At 38.2% G+C, this 17051-nt stretch overlaps 1 protein-coding gene across 1 annotated transcript in view; it reads left to right on the forward strand.

Moving 5' to 3' along the window:
• The window catches only part of LOC109937974 (mucin-19-like), a 35910-nt gene extending 19432 nt beyond the window's left edge, over nucleotides 1-16478 (forward strand). Inside the window, exons 18-34 of the mRNA XM_048610577.1 lie at nucleotides 1352-1598; nucleotides 1686-1744; nucleotides 1862-1941; nucleotides 2290-2438; nucleotides 3447-3585; nucleotides 5102-5206; nucleotides 5309-5497; nucleotides 6301-6540; nucleotides 6623-6779; nucleotides 7422-7547; nucleotides 8014-8155; nucleotides 10413-10444; nucleotides 13212-13271; nucleotides 13867-13929; nucleotides 14199-14255; nucleotides 15939-15998; nucleotides 16411-16478. Of these exons, the coding sequence (XP_048466534.1) occupies nucleotides 1352-1598; nucleotides 1686-1744; nucleotides 1862-1941; nucleotides 2290-2438; nucleotides 3447-3585; nucleotides 5102-5206; nucleotides 5309-5497; nucleotides 6301-6540; nucleotides 6623-6779; nucleotides 7422-7547; nucleotides 8014-8155; nucleotides 10413-10444; nucleotides 13212-13271; nucleotides 13867-13929; nucleotides 14199-14255; nucleotides 15939-15998; nucleotides 16411-16478 (1973 nt within the window). The remainder of the gene's footprint in view (nucleotides 1-1351; nucleotides 1599-1685; nucleotides 1745-1861; nucleotides 1942-2289; nucleotides 2439-3446; nucleotides 3586-5101; nucleotides 5207-5308; nucleotides 5498-6300; nucleotides 6541-6622; nucleotides 6780-7421; nucleotides 7548-8013; nucleotides 8156-10412; nucleotides 10445-13211; nucleotides 13272-13866; nucleotides 13930-14198; nucleotides 14256-15938; nucleotides 15999-16410) is intronic.
• The last annotated feature ends 573 nt before the right edge of the window (nucleotides 16479-17051 follow it).

Raw genomic sequence — 17051 nt, forward strand, 5'->3', positions numbered from 1 at the left:
TCAAGCCTTTGAAGTACTAGATAAAGCTTTAACCTTTAATCAGTTCTTTTCTTTACCTCTTGTGCAAGACAAAAAAAAGCCCCAGAGGGCATAATCACTCTAACATATTGCACTAATCCACCTGTTCAGAGTTATTACTGCACATGTTGGAGTAGATGGGACTTGAACCTGGCCCTCTTGGCCCAGGGATAGGTACTCTAAAACTGCATTGCAAGGGGGCTCCCAGATGCTATGTCACACCTCTGGAGTAGTTGGGACTTGAACTGGTCTTCCCAGTCCAGGAATAGGGACACCACCAGTGTGCCACAAGAGGGCTCCATAATCACTCTTCTGTCTTTCCATCTGGTCATTATTGTTGTCACTGAACTCTCCTCAATAATACGAAAACACAATCAAGATAGAGGAACTGGAAATGGGGCAAATATTCATTTCTACTATTCTAAAGGCATGTCTTTTGATTTGTCTGTCATATTCTGGCGCCTCTATTCATGCTTTGAGCAGCTGTGGAAATATATTGAAACACTGTCCTTCTTTCTTATGACTGCTTGCAATTCTGGCTAGCTCCATCATTCTATTTACTTACATCCTTTTACATCATTCATCATGAATTCCTGATGAATTGTCCTTATACAAGTTGACAAGTGGATATGCATTTTCAGAGATGATTGTTGCTTTGCCCTAGTCACTACTGAACAGCACCAGCTTTCTGAACACCAATCATACTTCATCAGGGCATCTACTGGCACTGCACCATCGTTAACACAAAGCAATGCTTTAGCGATCGGAGTATGAAACACCTCTTAGTAGATCGGTGCATAAGAAATTAGAAGCAGGGCTAGGTGACTCAGGGACTGCCATTTAAGCAGATTGTAGCTGATCTGTGAATACCATAACCCCACTAAGTAATTTTAATGTTTTTTGTGTAAACATGGAGGGGCTCGATAGCTTATGTCCTTTGGTTACAGAATGTGGAATTTGTTGCACAGTCTCAGGAAGAGAGGGCCAATCATTTAGGACTGATATGAGGATGATTTGCAAACAGAAGCAAAATACTGCAGAAGTAACATAACGGTGTGGTAGCTTTAGAAAAAACATCTCATTCATAATGATCATAATTTCATTCCATTTTAATAAGTTTTCAACCAAAGAACGGGACGAAAACCTTGCTACATGTATACAAAATATTGCTGCCATGCTTTTAAAAAATAAATCTGTGGTTGTGACAAAAAATTGCATTTTCTCATTTATAAATATATTTTGCTTAATTAACAATATATTTTTGAGTATTCTGCATACAGGACTTGAGGCTGAAATAAATTGGCTGATGTGGAACCCTTCCTGTTTTTCTCAGGTGTAACCTGCCCAAGTACTCAGGTTTTCCAGTATGGTATGACAGCCTGTAACCGTACGTGCAGATTCCTGTCAAGACCTGATATCACCTGTGAGGTTCAGGATGTACCAGTAGATGGATGTGGCTGTCCCGAGGGAAAGTACATGAATGAGAAAGGAGCATGTGTGAGCAGATCAGAATGCCCATGTTATTTTGGTAGTTTCATTGTGCAAAAAGACCAGCCTATTAATGTTAATGGAGCTCAGTGGTAAGTATTTTTATTTTGCTCGGCACAATTTGTATCAAATGTTACGAGCAAAAGCATTAAAATAACCAAGTGTGATTCTTCTCTCAGTTTCTGTGTCAATGGAGTTCCTTCCTGCCCTGGTGTAGACAGCCCATCTGTACAAGATGGTAAATAATTTAATTGTTACCAGTCTCTGTTAAAACAATTGAGAGACAACATTTAAAATTAAAATCAATCTATGGAGTAATAATTTCTGTAACATGTGCTGCTGTTCTTTTCTTTAGATTGTGGATCAAAAATATTTTCGGACTGTCAGACGACTTCAGTATGTAGAAAGACGTGTCAGACGTTAAACACACCGTGCGTAAGTGACCCTAAACTTATACCTTGGTTTTTCTATGTCTTAATTTATAGGCCAATGGGTTGAACAATGCCTCAAGGCAATTATTTTTAACAGGATTAACCATATAATATATGAAATGATCAATTCTAGATGCTGTAGCAATGTGTTTAATACTCGCTGGACTTTCAATGAAATTTGTAACACAAAGAGCAAAAGATCTTACGCAAACACTGACTGTTTTTTTTTTGCACGATAAATGATGGAAATATGACATAATATTTCACCTTCATGATGATTAATCCATACATCCTGTACATATGCAATGACCAACACTGCCAATTGAGACATTGTGTATTCTCTTTTATAAAGCCAAATCCTTGTGTCCCTGGCTGTGTGTGTCCCGAAGGCTTGGTGGAAGATTACAGTGGAAATTGCATTTTACCAGAAAAGTGTCCTTGTTCATATGGTGGTGAAATCTTCAGTTCAGGAGAAACAATCAAAAGTGACTGCAATGACTGGTGAGCTTGTATAGATATTACAATCTAATACAACAAAACAATATGAAACTAACTATACAAAATTGAAGAAATAAATAATTTGGATGTGAACATACGAGGAATGGTTAGTAAGTTTGCAGATGATACTAAAATTGGTGGTGTAGTGGACAGTGAAGAAGGCAATCTCAGATGAGACAATGGGCCAAGGAGGCGCAGATGGAATTTAATTTAGATAAATGTGAGGTGTTGCATTTTGGTAAGGCAAATCAGGGCAGGGTCCTGGGGAGTATTGCCGAACACAGAGACCTTGGAGTGTAGATTCATAGCGCCTTGAAAGTGGAGTCACAGGTAGACAGGGTGGTGAAGAAGGCAATTGGTACAGTTGCCTTTATGGTCAGTGCATTGAGTATATGTATTGGAATGTCATATTGCAGCTGTGCAGGACATTGGTTAGGCCATTTTTGGAATATTGCTTTTAGTTCTGGTCTCCCTGCTGTAGGAAAGAAGTTGTGAAACTTGAAAGTGTGCAGAAAATATTAACAAGGATGTTGCCAGGTTTGGAGGTTATGAGCTATTGGGAGAAACTAAAATAGGCTGGGGTTATTTTCCCTGGAACATTGGAGGCTGAGGGATGACCATATAGAAGTTTATAAAACCATGAGAGGCATGGATAGGGTGATTAGCCAAGGTCTTTTTCACAGGGTAGGGGAGTCCAACACTAAAGAGCACAGGTTTAAGGTGAGAGGGGAAAGATATAAAAGAGACCTAAGCGGAACCTTTTTCACACAGAGGATGGTGTGTGTATGGAATGAGCTGCCAGAGGCAGTGGTGGAGGCTGGTACAATTACATTTAAAAGACATTTGGATGGGTATGTGAATAGGAAGGGTTTGGAGGGATATGGGCTAAATGGGTCCAGACTAATTTAGGATATCTAATCGGCATGGATGAGTTGGACCGAAGGGTCTGTGTCTGTGCTGTACAACTCTATGACTATATAACAATATTAATCTGTACATTTTATATTGCAGCACATGCAAAGGTGGTTTATGGACATGTACTGATTACTCATGTCCAAAGACCTGCCTAGTTTACGGAGATGGTCACTATATAACCTTTGATGGAGAAAGATACAGCTATGATGGGAACTGTGAATATGTCATTGTCGAGGTAATTATAGTGCTTTTTTGATGATTCTTCAGTTGTACCACCTATAGAATTGTTTAGAAAATGTTGGATGTGAATGTGGAAAGTTAATAACTCCCTAACAACAAAGGGTGGGCTTACAAAAGCATGGACTTCAGCTATTCATGAGGGTAGTATCATATCAATTTCTCAAGGGCAGGTAGGCAATAAATGTTGGCCATATCATTGAAACCCACATCCCAAGGTTAGCAAAAATGTGCTATGTAGTTAGCGCTCACTGGCAAACGCAGCAATTGTTTAATTACCTTGATGCAATTTGAAAGTAAGTCAAAAATATTATGATGGCAGTAGCCTCATAAATGTTCAATGATGTATAATAAATGGCTGTTGTATAGGGGTAGAGAAGGGAGCCAAAAAGGAAGACAATTTGTTATTTTTTTCTGAAGAGGGGTCCAGACCCGAAACAACAGCTTTCCTGCTCCTCTGATGCTGCTTGGCCTGCTGTGTTCATCCAGCTCTCAGATTCTCCAGCATCGGCAGTTCCTACTATCTCATAATTTGTTGTATCTGTTACGCACATCTATTATATGTGACTGCATTTGTATCTACAGGAATGCTTTTGAGTGTATTCTGAAATAGGTTTGAGAAAAGCATGATTGAACCTCAGATCTTTGCCACAGAGAGGGAAGGAGTCAATGGTTAGGGAGCAGAGAAAAAAAGGAAATGTTTTTATTTCTGAATAGTTAACTGAAAGAAGTTTTTGCTTATCCAATACTGAATATCAGATAAGCAGTCGAAGAATTTAAAAACAACGGAGTGTTCAAGAGAGTTGATGGGGAATTAAAGCTGGTTGTCGTCAGTATTAGTGTGGTAACTAAGAGTGGAACATATTTAGTTTCAGTGTCAAGGGTTCACTCAACTGGTTGGAAAACTGGAGCAATCCATTGGCTGATTCATTGGAAAAACCCATACAATTTAAATGGAGACAAGCACAGAGGAAAATCTGAGCCACGATTAACTGCTAGAAGAAGGAGGCATAATTGGGTTTAAGTGGCTCATTAACCAGCCTAATTGATATCCAGTCATAAATGGGTGAGATCTCTGCAACAACCTCTCCTCACACTAATTTCCCAATAGATTTTCTGACATGAGCAATTGAAAGCAGGTACATCATTAATTCTCCTGCCATCTCCCTCCCACCACATCCTCAGCCTCATTCCTGCGGTCGCAGGTCTCATTAATTCCCAGTCACCGTGTTTTTGAATGAAAGCAATGTTGAGTCAACTTGTAGATGAGAAAATGGAGGAGCTAAGGCTGGCTCCTCGATGTGGGAGAGATTGGGGAGCATAGGAGCAGGAAGAGAAAGTGTGGTACATGCTTCTCTGGCTATAATTAGACAGATAAGGATCAGATGCCGTCATGAATGTTTATATTTCATTAACAAGTTAAAAATTGCATTTGAATTGTTCAGTTGGCATTCATCCCAGATTACATGCCAAGGTTCCAATGCACAATTTCACACAAGTCAATTTTATTTTAGGATCAATGTCAACGAGCAATCGGTACATTCCAAATACTGACAGAGAGTGTTCCCTGCTGTGAAAATGGAGTGACTTGTTCACGGAATATCAGGATTTTATTTGAGGTGTGTGTTTTGATTTATAATTTACAATGCACCTATTGGATATTTTAGTGCATGAGCTAATTTAAAATGATTACGTCATAAAAATTCCTGATTTTTTTATAGGATAGAGAACTAATTCTCTTGAGTGGGAATGGAGTAACTGAAGTGTCCCTTGGGAAAACCCAGTGCACAGATAATCTCTACACACTTCACACTGTTGGACTCTATTTAGTCCTGAGATTTTCAAATGGGATCACCGTGATATGGGACAAACGTACAAGATTGTCAATCACACTGGATGCAACGTGGAAGGTAAGTACAATGTGGAAATTCATAGTATTCCCTCACATTTGTTCATCAATAGAGAAAACATAATAAGAAACTGGAATTAACTGTGGGACTTGATAAACTTCTATGACAAGATGGCTTATGTGCATGTTTATCAAAAGTTACAGAACCACAGTGAAAATACTATGGAGGAAAGATGGAGATATTTCCGGAGATTCTGTTAGAGGAAACAGCTGGGGAATATTTATCCATTTAGATGTGGAGAAACATAGAAATGTAGAGACTAAAATGTGCCAGCTGGACAATATATGAATGAGGAGTTAAATTATTCAACAGAAAAGCAAGCAGAATGCATACAAAATAGAACTGGCTGAGAGGTTGAGGATAACATGTTTTAACATGATGTTGATGATTGAGAAATGTGTTTGATGGAATGGGTGTGAGTGGCAGGAAACTGAGGCTTTAAGACTGCAGGTGGGTGACCCAGGGTGCAGCTGGAGGCTAAGGTGGGAAACAGCTAGATCAAACACAAAGCTTGAAGCACTGGCCTTAAGACTAAGATGATGGGAACAACAAAGTGAGAATGTAAAACAGAGCCGTTGTAGACTGAAACTGTATTGTTCAACATCACCAAAGAATATTATTGAAATATATTTAGAGTAAATGCTTTGCATTCAGAACTGAATTACATACTTGGAAGCAGAGAGGCAAGATGCAAATTTAATTTGAGGTTATTATTACTTGCGTTACCTTGAAAAGTATAACGGAACATATATTACAGTTTTATAATAGTAATTATTGCTTTAATTTTTTTTTGTGCACTTAAGAACAAAGTTTGTGGCCTCTGTGGAAATTTCAATGATGACATTGAAGACGATTTGACGACAAAGTGGAATTATGTGGTGACCAGTCCTGTGGAGTTTGGGAACAGTTGGAAAACATCACAGTCCTGCTCCAATACAGTGAACCAAACATTCCCTTGTGACAGGAATCCATATTGTTTATCTTGGGCTCAGAAGAGATGCAACATAATTAAGGGCGCAGTCTTTCAAGCTTGCCATAAAAAGGTTAGATGATCAACAATTATAAAGAGATATGAAACTCTTACAAAAAGCTCCAGTGATTTCTGATCCTGTGGTACTTTATCAGGTTGACCCAACCCCATACTATGATGCATGTGTCGAAGAAGCTTGCGCTTGTGATATGGAGGGAAGATATCTGGGCTTCTGTACCGCAGTAGCAGTGTATGCGGAAGCTTGTAACAAAGTTGATGTTTGTATTCACTGGAGAACCCCAGACCTGTGTCGTAAGTTTATATTTCTGTTTTCCTTGTTACAAATAATCAAAATGTGAGCCCTTAGGTTTATGTTAATAAACATTATAAAATGTGAGAACTGATTTTGTTTTAAATTGGAAAATGTTTTGTATTAACTTTAAAGGTCAGGAGATTTAAATGCCTTGAGAGTTTACCCACATTTTTGCAAACATTCACATTTACTTTCAACAATCCTCAACTTAACTTCTCCCAAAGGGCACTCTAACATTCTCAAAGGTGCCCTTGGACCCATCTAAAAGGGTAACCTGCCTCTCCAAAGAGCATGAGTAAATTCAAACTTTTACGTGAAAAGTGTAAGGGGCACAACTGGTGTTTTGAGCATCCACCAAGTGAAATTTGGATCCGTTTAAAGGCAATTGTGCATTTATATGTGCAGCTTCCTCCATTATCCAGAGCTGTGCAAACTACAACCTTCAGCCAGCCAGTGAGAAGACGAGATTTCCAGAATGTGGAGCTCCAGCACAATTTTGGCTAAGTTGGAGAAATGAACTTCCTCCTTCTTAAAATTCAAGCCAGTTTGTATTTTGCATTGATGATTCAAATTGTGTTTGATTTAGAAACTACGTAAATGACTAATGATCAAATTTTAATTGTTTCTCTTTCACATTACAGCTGTGTATTGTGACTATTATAATGCTCCTGGTGAATGCAGTTGGCATTATCACCCATGTGGAACATTGAGAACAAAAACCTGCTCAGACCATTCCATTGCAAAGAAGTTATCTGCAAATCTTGAAGGTTGTATTCCTATCATATTTGATTTTGCATTAAACCATATTTCTAAGACTTTTTAAAAAATGTATTTTCATGCTGTGATTGTAGACTGTGATTTTTGTTGCCATATTAGTTGGTTAATTACGTTTCCCCAATTAAATTTGTACCTTTAATGAAGGTTAAACATTGCAGCTTCTAGATAACAGTGTACCATAAATGCAGAGTTTTTTTGTTTGCTTTTTGCAATCCCATTCCATACGAGAAGCAGAAATTGAGAAATCATACATCCCAGCTCTAGTGATTACCTGATTTGTCTTTCAGTGCATACTGGAAACCACTCAACAATCTGAGTGTGTTTTGTAACTGGAAAACACAGAAATATTTTGGTGTCTGACTGATGCTTTGTTCATTTTCTGCTTTTAATCAAGATGTCCAGCATTCACAGATTTTCTGTTTATCTTCATGTTGATTTTACTTTTCACTGTTTTAGGTTGTTATGCCAAATGCCCAGAGAGTGCTCCTTATTTGGACGAAAATACAATGAAGTGTGTTACACTACCTCAGTGTACTTGTTATTACGATGGAAGAATCCTTCAACCCGGTGAAATAACATGGAATGACTGTGAGAAATGGTACAGTTTCCACACAGTTACTTGACTTGATCACTATTCTCATTCTAAAAGCTAAATCATAATTGGAAAGCATCAGGATCTTTACATCCTTTAATTGTTAAATCATTCACATGGAAATTTTGTAAAGAACCATCCTTAATAAGTTAACAATCATTCCAGGGGACATCTTTCATTCAACAACAACCAGATCAACTCAATTTCAGTAATATTTGTAAGTGACATCAGGAACAGAGACACAAATCATGGATCTTGGTGCTGCCCCAGGCCCTGGCTCCCGAGTACAGGGATCTCACCCATGACTTGAGCATATTGGGCACCTTAGAGCCCTGACTCCTCGTTATTGGGCCCTGATGTACACCCTTATCCTGTGCCTTGGTTAGGACAGCACAGATTTTGATTAATTGTACAAGGATATTTCATATTGTGAACCACTTTAATCATAGAAAATCAATTTTGTGAATTTAAAATTGAGACTATAGATTATAAAATGGATATTTTGATAATTAAATACAAAATACATTTTTACAATGCTCTCCCAACTGAACTAATAACTTGTTGTTGACTATGAAATCAATGTTACTACCTTTACTCTGTCTTTCAAATTCACAATAATCTCCTCATACTTATTTCTGTGATTTATACTTTTGTTACACTTTTGCTTGTTTTCTGATTCTTCCTGTTGTTCCTTGTTCCCTCCACCTTTAGCATCTTATCTGTCAATCCATACGAACGTTTCATTAGAAGATCCATCTTTTAGCAATGCTCCCTTGTTACCCTGTTCCTTGCATTTAGAAGCCTCCCAATGACCTCCACCTCTACTTGTGAATACAGAGGCTGCAATTATTTTTCCTTTTTGCCTTCCTGCTTTATACCTATTTGTTATAGAATAATAATCATAGAGATGTACTGCACAGAAACAGACCCTTTGGTCCAACTCATCCATGCTGACCAGATAATCTAGTCCCATTTGCCAGCATTTGGCCGATATCCCTCTAAACCTTTCCTATTTATATGCCCATCCAGATGCCTTTTAAATGTTGTAATTGTACTGGCCTCCACCAACTCCTTGGCAGCTCATTCCATACACACACCACCCTCTGCATGAAAATATTGCTCCTTATGTCCATTTTAAACTTTTCCCCTCTCACCTTGAACCTATGCCCTCTAGGTTTTGAATTCTCCTACCCTGGGGAAAAGACCTTTGCCATTCTCCCTATCCATGACCTTCATGATTTTGTAAACCTCTATAAGGTCACTCTTCAGCCTCTGATGCTCTAGGGAAAGTTTTCCCAGCCTATTTAGCCTCTCCCAACAGCTCCATCCCTCCAGCCCTGGCAACATCCTTGTAAATCTTTTCAGCATGTTTTCAAGTTTCACAACATCTTTGCTACAGCACGGAAACCAGAATTGAATGCAGTATTCTAAAAGTGGGCTAACCAATGTCCTGTCCCACAGGAGATAACCTCCCAACTCCTATTATTGAATCCACTGACCAAAAAAGGCAAGTGTACCAAACTCCTCCTTCACTACTGTATCTACCTGCAACTCCACTTTCAAGGAACTATGAACCTGCACTCCAAGGTCTCATCATTCAGCAACAATCCCCAGGACCTTGCCATTAAGTGTATAAGTCCTGCCCTGATTTGCCTTTTTAAAATGTAGCACTTCACATTTATCTAAATTAAACTCTATCTGCCACTCCTCGGCCCATTGGTCCATCTGATCAAGGTCCTGTTTTAGTCTGAGTTAACCTTCTCCACTGACCATTACACCACCAGTTTTGGTATCATCTGCAAACTTACTAACCATACCTCTGATATTCACATTCAAATAATTTATATAAATGACAAAAAACAGTGAACCTAGCACCAATCCTTGCGCACACCGCTCGCTGGTCATAGGCCTCCAGTCCAAAATCCAACCCTGCCCCACCACACTCTGTCTTCTGCCTTCAAGCCGGTTCTGTATCCAAATAGCTAGTTCTCCCTGTATTCCATGTGATCTAACATTGTTAACCAGTCAACCATGAGGAACCTTGTCAAGTGCCTTACTGAAGTCCATATGGACAACATCCACCGTTCTTCCTTCAACAATCCTCTTCATCACTTCTTCAAAAAATCTCAATCAATTTAGTAAGACATGATTTCCCACGCACAAAGCCATATTGACTATCCCTAATCAGTCCGTGTTGTTCAAAATTCTGTGAAGCATTTTACACTTGTACCTTGTTGTAATACTTTATTTGTTTCATTTATAGTATGTGTACCAATGGAGTCACGCATTGCAAGCGTAAGTAACTTTTCATCTCAGCCTTCAGTTGTTAACTCAATGCATGTAAAATGTCTATTTCTGTTTGGTTGCAGGACAGTGCTTGTCCTCTTAATTCCCCAGTATTAATATTAGCAACTGCTGTAGTCTATTTAATGTTTAAAGGCTTATGGCCTACAGTTCAAACTCAGAGTAAAAATACATTCTGTTGCAAATAATTAAATAACGTTCACTTGCTCAAATGAGTAGATATTATTCCAGTGGATAGGAGGTTTGGTTTGAGTCTAAAGTCAATAATTGGAGTCCAGTGAGCCATGAGGCTCAGTGATTTTTCATTGGGGCACACTCTAGTTTCTCGCTTTCTGTCTCCCTAATTTTTTGATCAAAGACATTACAACACTATTTTTTATTGTAGTGAAACCTTTCAGAATTTAGAGAATGTTGGAAACCTAAATCTACATATCAATTATTTCACAATCAACTTCTTTTAAGATCCAAAGATGAAGTCCATCAGCATCAAGGGCACCGTCAACTTATAACTCCAAAAATTTGCTCAGTCACATTTCCCCACTGATCATTATTTTCTAGAGTTCCTATCTCCTGTCCTGTTTGACAGCTCATTCTGGGATATTACTTGAATCCTCAATAGTGAAGAATAATGGAAAATACCTCTTCAGGTCAATTGCCATCTCCATAATTTCTATTATTATTTTCTATAGGATCAACAATCACTTTGCTACCTGTTTCCATTTTTAAACTTTTTATTGAAACTCTTACTATCTGTTCTTCTACTTCTATTTAGCATTTTCATAATAACAAGTAGTGTTAAAAAAATATTTCAAGCCTTTTCCAATTTCTTACAAATTTGTTGTAGCTGCAAAAGATAAGGTGATTTGAGTGACAGTAAAGAATAATGCAATGGGGTAATGAACAATCTATTTTCTTTCCAATTGATGCAGAAGGCTTGCTGCATGAGAACAGACATGTTAAATGCCCAAATGGGGAGCATGAGGGTATGACAATTGAAGAGAGGATATCAAGTGATGAAATATTCAGAATTGCATCCACCTACATACAGTCACATCTTTACTGGGCCGTTTTCAGTTGTAAAACTTACTCCTGCTCTGCCCACATTCCCTTAACCTCACTCAAGTGTCACTCAATTCCAACATGAAATACTCCAGTGTCAATTGTATTCCTCATCTACCTAGTATTTCCATATTTACATAGTACCTACTGTGAGCTTTAAATAAAAGTGCACTCTTGTTTTGTGCATCTGGGAACTGAGTAACAGTACTGAAAAATGTCATGTTTAGAATAGAACTGCAGAGATATTTGAGGTATGTTTATCACAACAGGATTTACAACCACAACTGTATCATCCACTTCAACTGCAATTATATCGCTGACAACAACATTTTCTTCAACAATAAAAAGCACTGGTAAAGAGAAAACCATACTTATAAAGCAATGTGACAGTTGGCAAATACAATATTATTTTGTATAGTTTAAGAAACAGGACCTGAAAACAAATTTCCACCACAATAAGGTGCTATGGGACTGTCAGAGGTCCTGAATTTTGAATGAAATTAAACAAAGGTGCCATCTATCTTCTCAAGTAGGTGCAAAAGATCCCATTATACTCATGATTTTCAAAACTTCTATTGAATCTCCACTTAGCCTTCTCTCTGAGGTGAATGTTCCAAACCTCTCCAAACTATTCCCAGTAACTGAAGTTCTCATTCTTGGGAACCATTATTTTACACCTCTTCTCTACTGTCTCTAGTGTGCTCACATACGTCCTGTGAAGTAACAGTGACACACAATAATCCAGCAAATGTCTCATAAGTTCAGTATATCCTCCTTGCTCTTTTACTCCATGCCCCAGTCAATACAGCCCAGGCTACTGGATATTGTATTATCCGCTCTCTTCACCAGGCCTATTAATTTCAATTATCTATGCACATATATATCCAGGTGCCTCTGCTCCTTCACTTTATTAAGAAGTATACTCTGCACAAAGAGATCTAGACTACTAAGGTATATCAGGAATAGCAAGGGGACCAATGCCCATATCATTGCTAATTCACTACAATCCTCCTTCCAGCACAAAAAAAAGTATTGATTGACCATCGATCTCTGTTGCTCATTGCTCAGCGAAATCTATATCCATGTTGCAACTGCTCCGTTTATTCCATGCGCCTGGGCTTTTCTGACAAGTTTGTGATATGGCACTTTACTTTTTTGTTATACCTCATTTTGAATTGCCAAATTAGAACTCACATTTGCCAAGTTACATGTTCTTGAATACAATTTTTCCTGTTTAAGTGAATGCAACATATTTCCAAAGGGTAACTAGATCATGTAGCTAAATTTTGCAGAACATTTAACCACTTGGCACCTATGCATTGAGTTAGGTGATAATCATAATTGAATTTACATGAAGTATCTTGTTATGTGACAACTGTCTCCAGATTGGAGACCAGGAGATCAGCTATTGTACAACTAATATCTATTCCGTTATGAATCATAAATGGTAATGGGAATCAGTGTCTCAATCTATCACAATGACATTCATTTGATGGAGAGCTGATGAAAGGTGCAGATGGTTTACACAAGTAACAATATAATGGGATATTGTCTGCTTGAGCATCAGTGGGAATAATGTCTCTTGCAAATTTTCTCTTCATTTGTGTATTCCCTGCTGAATGCTATTGAAACTCTTTTAGCACTGTTTTGATTCAGGTTTTGTGTATTGATTGTGATTGCATTTGTTTTTCTTCTGAAGAAACAAGTACAACAACAGAGATAACCACTACATTTAGGTCTACTGCCAGTTCCTCAACTGGTGAGTGATTTCTTACATCATTAAATAAGAGAAAGAAATGCATAGCAAAAGTGTAATAAACCTGTTGTCAGGGAAAACCCTTTGTCAGTCTTAGCTCAAGAGCTATATTCTCAATTCAGGAAATGTTGGGATCAAAACCCCCCCTCCAGAGCCTTGTGCATTAAATCTAGTCAGATTTTTAAGATGTTCAACTGAGGAAGGTCAACAAAGGGACTGAAGTGTTGACTGTTGAATCAGACGCAAAGCTGAACATTGTCTGTACTCTCTGGTGAACTGGAAAATGACTGTGGTATTATATTGAAGATGGGCTTGAGCCAATATTTCTAAGAATAGATTTTTGTACAGCTTTATGTATTGTCCTGAAATTGATGGACATCATTCCTATTCCCCAACTGTGACCACACCTCAAACGTAATTTCCTTTCTGCAATGTGCTTTGGCTCATATCAGGTCCCAAGTCATTATAATAGTTTTAGTATTATCTGTTTGTACTGTCCATTTCTATGATGGAATACTTGTCGAGTCTATCTCCCCTCTCAATTCCATCCCATGTGGAATTGGCTGTTTGATTGTTAATGCTTTTTTTCGTCCTTCAGAAGAATCAACTACAACAACAGTGCCAGGCACCACAACTGAGACAACTGCCAGTTCCACAACTGGTGAGTGATAACTGCATTGAACACACATTACCAAGTTCATTAAATAGAATGGTTTTTGATCTTCAGCAACCTCACTGTGAAAGTGTATCAGTCACATTGGCTTCGCATGTGGCACAATTCTTTTTGAAGAATCTTATGTGATCTAAACTTCTGTCCTCGTTTCATCTCAATCTGTGTTAGTTTGGTTTTTGGTGAATGTCCGTTAAAGCATCTTTAGGAATCAAATTAATGTTTGTGGTTTTGAATATCACCTTTTTTTTTTCCAAAAGGAACAATGACAACAGTATCTCCAACCACACTTGGCTTTACCACAGCTTCCACAACAGGTGAGTGACATACAATCATAAAGCCTTGGATATAATGCTTGAACTCCTTATCAGTGGCAGTTTACTTCTCTGCTCTTCTAGAAACATTTCAAATCATGTTCAAGGCTATAGGTTATTAGCCTCAGTGTTGACAAATCTCATTCTGAATTATTTCAAAAACAAATGTAAAACAATCTCCCCGTACCATTCCATTATGTTTCTGTTCAAATAATCATTTAATACTGTTTTGAATGCCTGAATTTGATCAAGGCTTCACTACACTTCAAGGCATGCATTTCAGATCTCCTGTTATCATTCTTATTCCCAAGTATATGGCCTTATCTGTCCAATCTATCCAACTGGGATGCAGTTTTTCGCCTAAGCAACCATTCTTAGAAATGTCTACAGTCTGCTCTCCTATGCATTTACATCTCTCCTTTAATGAAATGCCCAGAAACATACACCAAACTCCAGATAAATTTTATTAAGTGCCTTGTGTAAGTTCAGCATATCCTCCTTGCTTTTCTATTAATGGCCGTTTTAATACAGCCAAGGTCAACGTGTGCTTCATTAATTGCTCTATCCATCTGTCCTGCCATCGTTAATGATCTATGCACCTACATGTGCAGCTTCCTCTACTACTGCACCCTCTTATGAATGTTATTTATTTCTTATTTTCCATTGTCTATCCATGTTATTCCTATGAAAATGTGTCACGTTCATTCACATTAAAGTATAACTGCCACCTTTCGACCCACTCCATCAACTTGCCTATTTCCTTTGCAGTTCTCCTCAGTTTACAATGCTTCTGATGTTTATATCACCACACACTTTGAAATTCTCCTCTGTACACCAAGATCTTCATGATTAATTTATATCATGAAAAGCAAGGGTCCCAATACTGACCGCACCAGAAATCTCCCACCACTCCCAAAAAGTAACCATTGACCATTGCTCACTGCATCCCATTGCTTAGCTAATTTTGTGTTCAAGCTGCAACTCTCTACCTACGCAATGAGATATAACATGACTCACAAGTCTGTGGTCTGGTACTTCTTGATTATGCCTTATTTTGAATTGCCAACTTAGAGCTCACAATTTAAAGCATTGAATCATGCTCTCTGGCTGAATGAAAGGAATTTATCTTCAAAGGGTAATTACATGTTGAAATGAAATTAAGCATATTTTTAACTGCTTGGCAAGAATAGTTTGAGCTAAAGTGATGATTGTGGTTGAATTTTGCATTGAGCATCATGATGCATGTGATCTTTCTCCAGATGGGAGACTAGGTGGCCAGCTAAAGAATAACTAAGAGAAATATCCAAGAATAACTAAGAGAAATATCCAATCTCTAACGGATGGCATTGTATTCTGCATTGCATCTCCTTCAACTTTTCAATGCACCCTCTGTATTCTAAGTGTCACAAGAGTGTGAGACCATAAATGATGATCTGACCAGTGTCTGAAACATTCACAATGATACTTGTTTGATGAAGAGTTTGTGAATAGTGTGGATGGTTTAAACAAATTGTGAAATTGCAGGGTATTAGGTGATTATGCATTAGTGGGAATAGTTTATAAACTTCATAACATATTCTCTCTTCATTTGTGTATCCCCTGCTGAATGCTGTTGAAATTCATTCACTGCTGTCCTGATTCAAGTTGTTTGTATTAATTGTGACGGCATTTATTTTGCTTTAAAAGAAACGACCACAACAACAGAGACAACGACAACAGCTAGTTCTACAGCCAGTTCCACACCTGGTAAGTGAGGTCATCCTTTTTCATTAACATGGGAAAGTAATTTGAAGCAAGAGTGTAACAAACTCCTGGTCAGGAAATGTTTACACTGTTGGTTTGAGACCACATTCTCAGTTCAGAAGGGATTATGATCAAATCCCACACCAGAGTCTTGTGCGATAAATTGAATCAGACCTTAAATGTTTGCCCGAGAAATGACAATACTGGGAATGGGTGTTACCTGTTAGATGAGAGGTTAGGTGTAACCTTTGTCTATACCCTCTGCTGGACATAAAAATACCTGTGGTATTCTGTTGAAGATGATTAGAGTGTTCCTATACAGCCAGAGAATATTACACCACAGAAAGACGTGTCCACATTTCAAATTTTCTTCAATTTAGAATTTTTTAAACAGCACCTGTTTTCCTTTTGGAAGAAACTATTTCAACAACAGTATACACCACTACACCAGTGTCTACTTCCAGTTCATCAAGTGCTGAATGAAATCTTAGAATCTGTTCAATAAACTTTGAACATGATCAGTTCTCTCAGCTTTAGTAAAATTATTTTGATAATTGAGATGATTGACCTCTCTCTTCTCCAGTAATGGATTCGAAATGAAGACTTTTTTTCTTATACATTTCATAAAATCCCGACAGTGTGGAAACAGGCCCTTCGGCCAAACATGTCCACACCGACCCTCAGAGCATCCCTCCAGACACATCCCCCTGTACCCCACCTAATCTACATATCCCTGAATACTATGGGCAAATTAGCATGGCCAATCCATCAAGCCTGTACATCTTTGGACTGTGTGAAACCGGAACACCTGGAGGAACCCCTCACAGACACAGGGAGAATGTGCAAACTCCACACAGACAGTCACCCGAGGGTGGAATTGAACACGGGCTCTTGGTGCTGTGAGGCAGCAGTGCTAACCACTGAGCCAACATGTCACTCCATTTATTTCCATAAATACATATGAGAGGAATCTTATTTACCTTTCATTCATAAAGGCAATAAAAAATATTTTGGAATTGAATCAAAGAGTTGTGAACTTCATTTTCTCTCATATTT

Source organism: Rhincodon typus, chromosome 22 (genome assembly GCF_021869965.1).
Source record: "Rhincodon typus isolate 14 chromosome 22, sRhiTyp1.1, whole genome shotgun sequence".
In the NCBI taxonomy this organism is placed as follows: Eukaryota; Metazoa; Chordata; class Chondrichthyes; order Orectolobiformes; family Rhincodontidae; genus Rhincodon; species Rhincodon typus.